Here is an 11,700-nt window from a genome sequence, read left to right as displayed (position 1 = left end):
GACCGGCACCTGTTGTAAAGGATAACCTGTTTGTTCTCAAAATTGTCTGATGGTTTCAGCTGCTTATGTAACTAATTTTTTTTTAAAGAAAAAAACAGCTCGAGGAATTAAAACAAGTTTCTCCTTTGCTTACCATCGAAAAGCTGTTTGTGATATTGAAACGCTCAGTTGACATGAGCCTGGGCAGAACTTCTGCTTTTACCTGAATGTTTCTATTTTTTCTCCTCCAGCTTCATTTTTTCCATTAATAATTTCTTTTTGACCAATATGTTAAGATGGCGACTTATTAATCTGAAAAATCGTTGTAGTAGTATTTGTGGTCTCACGGAAACAACCTCTCTACCTTAACGAGGTAGGAGTAACGTCTATGTGTACTCTACTGTCTCCAGATTCTACTCGTGAGATTATACTGCATATGTTGTTGTCAAGTACCATTTGTATTGTGAACAATTTTGGGAGGGGATAAGTGTGATGGAGTATTGTGTTAACTAACGATGAAATATAAATATGTGGAGCCACAGGACAAATAGAAAGTAGATAAATGTGGCTAGAGAACCAAGAGGAAAGAAGCTATGTTTTTTTGCCCTTCTATCCCCACAACAAAAATCTGCTTCTTCATCTCTGCCACAAATATCCTTTTTTCTTCGTCGCCAAATCCTCCTGTCCTCAGATTTCATACTTCTCACCGCGAAAATCTGCGTTATCTGAAATCTCTTGGCATTATCAAGCCTAAAACATCCCCATCCCCAAAATCCCTTTCCCAAATCTTATCCACTGTCGACTTCCTCAACTCCCAAGGCTTCTCCGAGGCTGATATATCCAGAATTGCTCTTGTTTGTGACCATGTATTCTCTCCTGAATTTAATGTTGAACCTGTATTCGATTTCTTCAAGATTGATTTAGCTGCAACCCCAGAAGAAACTCGGGGTTTAATTCTTCGATGTCCTCAAATTCTTGAATCCAATGTCCCATTCTGTTTGAGACCAACACTGATTTATCTTAAAGAACTGGAAATTGGAAATTTGAATTTGCCAACTAACTTAAATGCTCATCTGCTGAATACCCGAGTGGATAAACTGCAAGAAAAAGTTAGATTTTTGCAGGGTATTGGGTTTTCATATGAAGAATCAGCTAGGATTTGTGCTAGATTTCCTGCTATATTTGGTTACAACATTGAACACAACTTATGGCCAAAATATGAGTATCTGGTTGAGGATATGAAGAGGGATGTTGAGGAACTGAAGCTGCTCCCCCAATACTTTGCTTTCAGCCTTAGAAATCGGATTGCACCTAGGCATTTGCATCTCAAGGAAAGAAATGTTGTAATTCCCTTGAAAAGAATGTTGTTGTGGAGTGATCAAAGATTTTATGCTAAATGGAAATAATTTTTTTGCTTTTGTTCTGCTCTATGTTTTCTATACATTGCTGTACCTGCGTTATCAAAAGTCACGCAATTATCTACTAGTGAAAGATTAATTTTGAAGTAAATATGTTTCACCAGGTTGTCCCTAATGTGATGTAGTATCATCTTTACAGTGATCGTAATCTTATTTAGTAATTTATTCACTTTGCGATCCCCCTTAAACGATTAATGGGGTGAAGAGAGGCCAAAGGACTAATTCATACCAACTTACTGTTCTAAATCTTAGAAATGTACTTCCAAAATCACACAAAGAATGAACCATAAAGATGGCAAAATTTATAACGAATACAACAATAATGGTGCCAACTTTGTATCCCGGACCAAGTAGATCAAGTAACACTATAACAATATAATGCAAAATATACGGGCTAGAACTATCAACTCTTCCTTCGAACAAAACAAACAGAGAAAAACGAGAGTCATTTTTAGTGTTTGAATTCCCCCAGCCGATTTACTTGGCGAAAAACAACTTCCGATATGAGTACTAATAATGTTCAGCTCATCTAACAAAACTAGCCGCTTGCCACAATTTCATGAATTGCATCGCTGACGGATATATCTTCAGACCTAACAGCCAGTTTCATTGCAACTTCCTTTGGTCCACCGACTCCAAATGACAACTTAACCAGAACCTTTACATTGCCAATGTAAACACCAGATAATAAACATATGTGTGATCTTGAATTGCTTGGGACTCCCTCAGTACCCTGGAGAAACATATCATAATACAATTTAACCTTCCACAGAAAGAGAAATATGCATAGTCGCTCAGAAAAGGCTTGACCAAATATGGAAGAGGTACTCTGAAAAGTAGGTTTGACTAAAACCATGAATGAAAGACGAACCTCGCAAGGTTGCATGCCAAGAAGGTTGATGACTGCATTTACAGCTTCAGTCAGGTTTTCCATTGGTCCAAGACCATATTCATCAACCTTTTCACAATCATCTCCCAAACTCTCCCAGGCATTCCTAAAGTTAGACACTCCTACTTTTAGCATATAATCTGCTGAAACAACCTCAAGGTCTTCTAGTTGGTATTCATCTTCGACACCATCGTCTTCAGCCTCACCAGTAGATGGATCAACCTAGTGAATCATCAAATATTAGCATAGCATATCATCACATTGCATCAGGAAAGATATCTTACAAACGATTTGGAAAGTTAAAAGGAGTTACATTTCATAATCAGAACCCTTGAATACTACAGATAGAAAGAAAAGAATCAGAAATTCTTTTTTCCTTTTGGGAGGTTGGACTGGAAGGATTGTTAAGCAGTCATTCATTCCTCCTGTAGTTTAGTTTGGTTGGGTCTAGAGTTTAGGAGAACAGGGTCAAAAATTAGAGGTTAAACACAAGTGCTTAAAGTTTAGATTTTGGAGGATAATAACACAAGTTATTTCTGATGCAGCTATTATATTGAACAGGCTGAGATAAAAGATGGTTGTAGTGATGCAGCTATTATTATGAAACGGAGATGGCTTAGTCAAGATGCTCCACACAATTCGCATAGCTGATATAGTTGTTAGCAAGTGAACAAAACTCAAAAATCCATATCCGAACCAGATATAAGCTCTCTATTCACAAGGCTAAAGATTTTTCAGTACATACAAGCTACATGACTACCAGAAAAGCTTAACTACCTGACGGGAAAAAAGAAAGAAAGCTAAACATGGTCATCTCTCAAGTCATAGGCATCACGACTCCAACAGGATCTGTTCACAAAATAATTCAGGAGAAGTATACCTCTTTTACAATGAACCTTAACGTGTTTGAGAACTTCCCAACAGCAGGGACTCCTTCCTGTCTCTCAAAAGCTACAAATGTCTGCCCAGGGGTATCGTATGGAAGGGATTTAAGAGGTTTGGATGCTACTTCAGAAAATTCCTCAGCTTCAGAAGCGTCTACTATAACACTCACCTGCAGCAGGCAAATAACACTTCAAAATGATATTCAGGTCAAATTAAAATGCAAGAAAATCCTCCAAGAAAAGTTCAATTACATTCTCCAGCAACTGTTCAGGAATAGTGTTGGTGCAGTTGTACTGGAACACGACATGACTCTCAAAAATGTGCTTGACAACATTAACTGCATATTCTGTTTCAGCTTCTGTAAGCTCCACTGGCGCAGATGACTGGTCATACATGAAAAAAAAAGAGGGCTAGCTTAAACAAGTACAAAAGACATTACCATAGAAAACAAATGATTACAAATATCAATCGACCAACCTTGAAAAGCTTCCCGTAACTGGCAAATTCTGGAATAGAGGACAGTAATCTTTCGTATGCATCAACAGTGGATGTGGGGGCCACTGGTGGAGCAGCCAAACCGGTTGGCTTTTTACCAGGTGCTTTCTTCTCAGCCAGGGGTTGAATTTTGACTTCCTTAGGTACTGAATGAATATCAAATGGCTCCTCGCAGGGCTCCTGCCACCATTACAGCAAAAAACATGATACAACAAATTCAACAGGAACTAGAGATTGCAATAGAGAGAAGCTACATACATAGTTCTTCAAACTGGTTTCCAGATTGGTTAGAGGGACACCGAGTGAACCAAAAAGGAATTCTTTCACCTCTTCATCAGTTTCAACAACTGCACCATCACCACCAAGGGTATTCAAGTAAAGTGTTGCGCGGTCACGAACCTGCCAAAAGATTGCAATACTTGTAAGCTAACTGAAAAAAGATCATAACACAAGTAGATAAACATATCACAATCATTGAAGTCACTAGAGGAGCTAAATTAAAAAAAAAAACTGTCAACACAAACAAAGACGTGTATCACAATCATTGAAGACAACATAGAACTATTTGATTCATTCACCAGGAGTTGCAAAGATAGAAAATGAAAAAGATGAAGCTGATGGAAGTTTAAAAACTTCACTCATGACAAAACACTGTGTTTCTGATGAGCAATGTATGCAGATAAATCACATACGTAGTTCATTTTACATGATTTCTCACATATGTAGATTGCTAGAAACAAGTCCATGCAAAACAAATGAAATGCAAGTAACTGGCCACAAAGCAACTGAAAACATAGTTAACCATAAAATAAAGGTATACCTTCATTCTAGTTAACATAGGAATGACAAAAAGATATAGGAGAGGGAGAGAAGGCAGGCTGAAGGCTCAACCATTTTCAGTTAGTAAAGGAAATTCTTATGAGAAAATGCCAAAGAGTTCTGCAAACCCATTACCCCAAGAATGAACTTTGGGAATGATAGAATCCTAGGTTCATTCTTTCCTTCCTTTTTTGGGGGATTGGGAACAACAGTACTTTTGGAAAGCACGTGACCGCATTGTCATGTATACAGGGAACCCTATATTTCGCAAACCAAATAATGGGTCTCCTGATTAACATGAAAGGAAAAGGATAAAGTAATCAATAACAAAGTAATAAAGAGCATAACCAAAGACAAGAATCTAAGAACTAACCTCATCATCACTGTCAAACAGACAACGTTTCAACAGCACAAATATACGAGGCTGCAGCATTAAAAAGAAACAGTTTTAAAGTCGAGATGCAGCATTCAGTCATGCACAAACCGAAACCTGAACAATTTTACCTTTAATGAATCAACCAAGGCACCAAACTTTGCTAAGGTGCTGACCGCACTGGCCCGAACTGTTGCGTTCTCAAGTATCACCCGATTATATATGTATCGTATGTACTTACTGGGGTCAGAGGTTTTAGGTCCTTCATTTCCAAGAAAGTGTAGTATCTATGGATAGATCGAGGTGAGAAATAAATCAATAAATACAACATCTCATAAACCAAGAGAAAAAAAAAAATTACAATGAGATAATGTGGATAGACAAGAAAACCGGGATTAGCAAGAATAGAGGAAATTAACCTGAGTAGAAAGATATGTGAATTCACAGTCCTCAATGAATTCACACAGGTGAAGCAATCCACCTTCTTTAGCGTCTGGGATATCTCTAATCAGGATCACAATTGAATCAACAATAGCCTTCTTGTACTCAAATCCACCTTCTTCCCTCAAAATATTGCTCAAGAAATTCATCCTATTGTTATTTTTTTGAAAAAAAAAAACATAAATATCAATTATCAAGTGACTGTAAAGAAGTAACAAAAAACGGTTGCTTCCCCCCGCCCTTTTTTTTTTTTTGCATGTTGAGTTCTGCATGCATAGATTATATATTAATATCCAGGTTTCTAAGACAAGTCCATGATAACTCACAATGATCTGTACTTAAGGGGGAACTTCAAACACAATGATCTAATGGCTTCCACCACCACTATCTTAAACTCATCAGCAATGTCAGACATGAAGTTAGTGATCTGCTTCATTAGACGATCAATGCTTGATTCATTCCCGGTCTTGAGTAGAGTTGTGATGGCCAGAGTTGCAATGCTCCTATTTTGATCAGAAATCAGGCTCTCCATATCAATGTTGCAATTAGTCACAGCCATAGGATGTGTCATTGCCACCTTCACACGGTTCAAAGATTTCGAGTTGAGCTTATTCAGTTACAAAGTTTAAGAGTACTATTTTATTTTTTTAAAAACCGGTAACTCAATCAGTACTATTTTTAGTGGCATAAAAATCAATAGAGATTAAGTTCTAATATCTGTTTACAAAAACAAAGATAGGATTACCCTAAGGTGGAAGCATTAGTTAGTGTGGATCATTCAGCAAAATAATTATTCATGAACCACAGTTACCAAATTAATCATTCATAATAAAAAGTAGTAGACCAATGGAATACTAAGATGAATCACCTTGTTCAAAGTGCGGACAGCAGCAAACCTAAGAACTGGCTTAGAAGAGCTTAAAAAGAGCTGTAGAACAGTAATAGCAGGAGTTAATTCTCGAGTAGTCACACTGGTAAGCTCTGTGATTGCCCTGGCTGCTTCAAAAATGACCATTTCCGCTTTGTGACGGAGGCAACTCTCTAAATAGTCATAGAATGGACGATCTCCTGTTTGACTAATGCCAGATTCTCTTATAACCTGAAAATATATGAATCCAATTCACCATAAATAATCCAGAATTAGGATTTCTTTTCCAGTTGGCAAAAGACCAATCAAATAATTATATTAACACTAAAATTGGAGGGTAAAGGGGGGAAAAGACACACCTGACTAGTATAGCGAATCAAAAGGCATTGAGCTAGAGGGGAGCGAACACTCCCTTTTGTCAAACTGGTAACTAGCTTGCTAACAGCTAAACGGTCATTTTGACGAATCTGCAACAGCAGGAAGAAAATGATATCAGGTGTGTGAACCCTACACATGTCAAGACCTACGGAAACATAACATGTCATATGATAAAAAGGGCAGTCCGGTGCACTAAAGCTACCGTTATGCGCGGTGTCAGGGGAAGGGCCCCACCACAAGGGTGTATTGTACGCAGCTTTACCTTGCATTTCTGCAAGAGGCTGTTTCCAAGGCTTGCATCCGTGACCTCCTGGTCACATGATCTATTGCCATTTTATCTTAAAACATTGCAAGAACCAACAATAAAAACTAAATGAAAGAATAAGTACTGCTGAGATTTAAGGAATAGTAGAATATGAAAAGAAACAACACTTTAGCACGTGGTAGGAAACCAGAGATCAAAAGCATGTTAAAAACCTGAGCATTGAATGGAAGGGAATTCACCAATATTTTAAGGTTTAAGAACATGAAATCAACTACAGATACATAAAGACTAGTACCAATTCAATACAATACACACTATACAACAACTACACCTCAGTCCCAAACAAGTTGGGGTCAGCTATATGAATAATGCTAAGAATAAAATCATAGAATATCCATACGAGTCTAAAACCTATCCTCGACTTGAATACTTCAATTTTTTTTGCAACGCAAAATCTACCTGAGGCCAACCCTTAGGACCAAGGGCAGCTTTTGAAACTCAGGGATAATGGGTCAGCACCTCTACCCTTCTCCACTTAAATATCAAGCTTAGTTTGCATGGCACAGGGCTCGAACACGTGACCTAAGTCACAAGTCCCTCAACCTTTGCCACTTGAAGTAACCCTTGGGGGCTTCAATACTTTAATCCTGACGAGTTACTCTATATGGTTGTGTTAGCAAATAAAATTAAATATATAAATAAAAATACAAAGCAAAATTGATTAATGATAGAGCATATATAATACCTGGTGCAACAGGGCCAGTGCATGGAACTGAACAAGAGCTGCCCTTGATTGAACAGCTTCCTGTACCTCATTACTCCATCTTTTCACGATTTCTGGATTTGTCTGTTGAAAAGAAACAGAGGTCAAGGTAAGTTGGGAAGATACCACCAAATGAGCAAAAAATGAAAAAGGGTTCTTAAAAGCTTACCTGAAGCAAATGGATTCCACTCACAAGGGCAGCACTTGCAACAACAGGATTCTTGTCAACAATGGCTTGTTTCAAGTATCTCTCTATTTGGGTGAGAAGTGTCCCATCCGTGATTCGACAAAGGACACGAATAGCATTTGCCCGGTACATATCAGTTCTGCTATTCATGTCCTTCATAAGAGAGCTTGTAACAATGATAACCTTTTGGAGGTAATGAAACCACATGTCATTTTCATTCATAAAACGAGTGGAACCTTGCAAGAAAAAAGGTATAAATCGATTTGTATCTAACCTCATCTGCGGAGGGAGAAAGCTCTTTAATTATCAGATACACCATTCTCCTGAGACCAATATCCTTTGACTGGAAGAGTTTTGTGACAGAAAAGAAGACTTCTGTGGCCTCAACCTACAAATTAAAACAACTTAAGTGGAAGTCTTATGCGGGGGGGGGGGGGGGGGGGGGGGGGGGGAGTGTCATCAAAGTGACGTAAAGAGATCTGCTGGAGCGACTGCTTTCATGGATTTCCACGCAAAGGAATCGTAATCTCGCCCCATGCCCTTTCTATCTTAAGCAGAGAGAAAAGACTAAAAACTCCCAATTACAGAAAAGCCAGGAATATTTAGTTTGCTTCAGTTTGCAAATTAAAAATGGCAATAAAGAGAACTTCTTTTCAAAGATCAATATTATGTACATGACAGAGATACCTACATGGACTAGAACAAGAATTTACACTACTAACAAATGGCTCCACTAATGTTAAAAAAGAAACATTGTATAGTAAAGAAATGATATGGTTCTAAAGATGGGCACCAAGACGAAGTAAAGGAAGCGGAAACACTTTAAGGGAGGGAAACTCTATTTGATCTGTTGCACATATTGGTCAGTTGTTTGACTAGGTCTTCAATCACTTTGGCTAATCAACTTTTGTTGAAGATGTATGCAATTTTCCCGTTCGACTAGCCAGATATACAACTTCCAAAATTCTAACTACTGGACAGAGTCTAGAGAAGCTCATTGCATAATGTGAAAATAGTTCACGACCATAACAGATTAGTATATGACTAGCAGCATTGGGATGCTTCTGAGACCATTAATAATTGAAAATAATCATTTATTTGAAAAACTACTAATATACTATAGGTAATGCATTACTGAAAATTATCCTTCACTCCAAGCAGACATGCAATAGCAGGTGATAATATTATCCTCTTTCTTTTTTAATTTTTTGATAAGGTAAATCACATATGATACGACCTACAGATAACTGCCATAACAAGACATAATCAGCTAATACCAATTCTATGTAGGGCCAAAAAATCCAGATAAAAGGAATTGTTCTCTGAGGTGCAAAGTGTAGTAGAATTCATGAAAAATAATGCTCTTCACCTTGCAAGAAAAACGGACTATGCATGTCGAGGTCTCGAGGAGTTACTAACAATCATGTATTACCATATCTTCCAAACCTCTATGCCCGCAGATGAAAATTCAGAACCTTCTAAGATTTTCTCATAAAATATAGTTGCTTTGTTCTGATAGCTAGTGCCACACATCTCTATTTTTTCCATGATTTGTTTTACCATTCCACAGTTTGGGGCATTTAATTTGTAACATTTCATTGTACAGTTATGCCAAAAAAATAAAGGCATACATGTGTTACTGCTAAAACTAATAGCTCTAGAGCTAACCTTTGTAAATGCCTCGCCCTGATTCAGAAGATACAAAAGCTTTGTAATGACCTGAAGCACCCAAAAATAAAGGCAAGACGAACAAATAAGTCCAACCAACTTAACGTGTCACCAAAACAGAATGAAATTTACTTTTGCACAGCAAAATAAACACCATGCCTGTGAGCATCTTCTTGCATCCAGTTGAGGATCATTGAAAACCCTAGCTTCCTGAAGAACAGCACCTTTCTCGATCCCCATAAACGGGGAGTAGTCCACTGTATTGTCATAAATCCAACATAAAAATGCCATTTCACCACTAAAACACATATTAAATCCAACTTTAAATAGATCTACGCAGAAAATGATTATCCTATAGTGTAAAACTATCAAAATTAACTCCCAAACATCATCCTGGTATACACCTAAGCACCTCTTGATAATACCGAATAGATATCTATCAATGAATCGTATTTCTTCATTGATAAGTAGTTATCAGAAGGAAATGAGGGGAAAAAAACAGCTAGTAACAAAAGCTGATTCACAAGTACTCCACTGTTATCAGAATCATTATCATACAGATTCACTTAAACACACAAAAAACGAATAAAAAATCTAAACCACAATGCAGATCTATACGCAACCTCAATCAATAATAACAAACAAAAGCAAACAAAACAATCAAGTCAATTAAATACAAAATCACCAACAATTAACACGAGTGATGAAACAAAAACTTGTGCTGTAAAATCTAAATATTCCGAACATAGATATTTATCATTGAAATTACGTATTTACAACATTGAAAAGCAGTTATGAGAAGAGAAAATAAAAAACAGCTAGTAACAAAGCTAATTCACAAGCACTCCACTGTAATCAGGCACTCATTATCATCCAGACTCACTTAACTGCATAAACAATCAACTAAGAATCTAAACCACAATGCAGATCTACACGAAACTTCAATCGAGAATCACAAGCAAAAGCATCAATTCAACCCAGTCAATTAAATAGAAAATCACCGAAAAATTAACATGAACTTACAACATTGAAAAGCAGTTATGAGAAGAGAAAAAAAACAGCTAGTAACAAAGCGGATTCACAAGTATTCCAATGTAATCAGACACTCGTTATCGTCCAGAATCACTTAACCGCATAAACAACCAACGAATAATCTAAACCACAATGCAGATCTACACGAAGCTTCAATCGAGAATCACAAGCAAAAGCATCAACGCAATCCAGTCAATCAAATACAAAATCACCGACAAATTAACACTGAGTAATGAAACAAAAACTTGTGCTATAAAATCTAAATATTCCGAACATATATTTTATCGCTGAATTACGTATTTACATCATTGAGAAGCGATTATCAGAAGGAAATGAGGAAAGAAAAACAGCTAGTAACAAAGCGGATTCACAAGTATTCCACTGTAATCAGACACTCATTAGCGTCCAGATTCACTTAACCGAATAAACAACCAGCGAAGAATCTAAACCACAATGCAGATCTACACGAAGCTTCAATCGAAAATCACAAGCAAAAGCATCAATTCAATCCAGTCAATCAAACACAAAATTACCGACAAAGTAACATGAACAACGAAACAAAAACTTTTGCTATAAAATCTACATCAAAACAGTGAAAAAACTTCAATTCAATTAAAAAAAAAAATATCGTACTTTCATCATCGCGATCGTCGTCCTTCTTCACCAAAGGCTGAGCCATCTTCCTCACGCTGAGATCTGTAGATCGGAAAAAGGTGAGATCGATTCGGTGAATGAATAATACAACAGAGAAAAGAATGTATTTATTTAAATAGTAGCAGTGAAATCGAATTACAGATCTCTAAACGTACAAGTTCAGTGAAGAGGGTTATAAGGGTGAAAATGGGGGAAATATTGAACCGGATCCGGCTAACCGAACACTATCTTACAGTCAAAGAAAACGGAGGCTATTAACCAATGGGATGTGTACACGTCATACCATGAAATAAATTTCTTTTGATCTCTTAAAATAAGTAAAAAATAACAAATTAATATGAATTGATTCATATCTCTTATTAATTCTTTAATCTTTAACTAGTTACTTGCATCTTAATACTAAAATAAATAATGTTAAGGCTAAAATTAAAAAAATAATAGTAATAATTTTTTTATTTTTAAATAAATAGGAACAATTATTTTAAGTATATGTGATAATTAAAAAGGAACAATGAGAATTATAACTTTTTTTTTTGTTAACCAGGAATTAATTAACATAAAATTAAGAGTTTACAGAAGTAGGGGG

The 11,700-nt window shown here is 36.7% G+C and overlaps 2 protein-coding genes across 3 annotated transcripts; one reads left to right on the top strand and one right to left on the bottom strand.

Annotated features, from left to right (window-relative positions):
• The first annotated feature begins 492 nt into the window (after positions 1 to 492).
• On the top strand, positions 493 to 1,397 carry LOC107850284 (transcription termination factor MTEF1, chloroplastic). Its single transcript, XM_016694694.2, is given in 3 exon segments — positions 493 to 533; positions 535 to 562; positions 564 to 1,397. Coding segments are annotated over 3 exon segments (876 nt in total). The 5' UTR covers positions 493 to 507; the 3' UTR covers positions 1,386 to 1,397.
• A 280-nt stretch (positions 1,398 to 1,677) lies between these two features.
• On the bottom strand, positions 1,678 to 11,361 carry LOC107850283 (coatomer subunit gamma). 2 transcript variants are annotated; one of them, XM_016694692.2, is made up of 19 exons: positions 11,270 to 11,361; positions 11,094 to 11,156; positions 9,588 to 9,685; positions 9,429 to 9,479; positions 8,035 to 8,148; positions 7,743 to 7,943; positions 7,556 to 7,657; positions 6,527 to 6,634; positions 6,168 to 6,398; positions 5,626 to 5,876; positions 5,278 to 5,449; positions 4,990 to 5,145; positions 4,859 to 4,909; positions 3,925 to 4,065; positions 3,649 to 3,846; positions 3,423 to 3,554; positions 3,167 to 3,340; positions 2,269 to 2,508; positions 1,678 to 2,130 (listed from the first exon to the last, which is right to left on the bottom strand). In XM_016694692.2, the coding sequence occupies exons 2-19, from the start codon at positions 11,137 to 11,139 to the stop codon at positions 1,936 to 1,938; spliced, it is 2,661 nt and encodes an 886-aa protein (XP_016550178.1). In that variant the 5' UTR covers positions 11,140 to 11,156; positions 11,270 to 11,361; the 3' UTR covers positions 1,678 to 1,935. The 2 variants fall into 2 exon arrangements, with proteins under 2 accessions (XP_016550178.1, XP_016550179.1); XM_016694693.2 differs by having other exon boundaries at positions 11,254 to 11,272.
• Between the last annotated feature and the right edge of the window lie 339 nt (positions 11,362 to 11,700).

The sequence above is a fragment of the Capsicum annuum genome, chromosome 8 (assembly GCF_002878395.1).
Source record: "Capsicum annuum cultivar UCD-10X-F1 chromosome 8, UCD10Xv1.1, whole genome shotgun sequence".
Taxonomy (NCBI): Eukaryota; Viridiplantae; Streptophyta; class Magnoliopsida; order Solanales; family Solanaceae; genus Capsicum; species Capsicum annuum.
The sequence above is the reverse complement of the archived record's forward strand: the minus strand, read 5'-3'. Positions and strand labels throughout refer to the sequence as shown.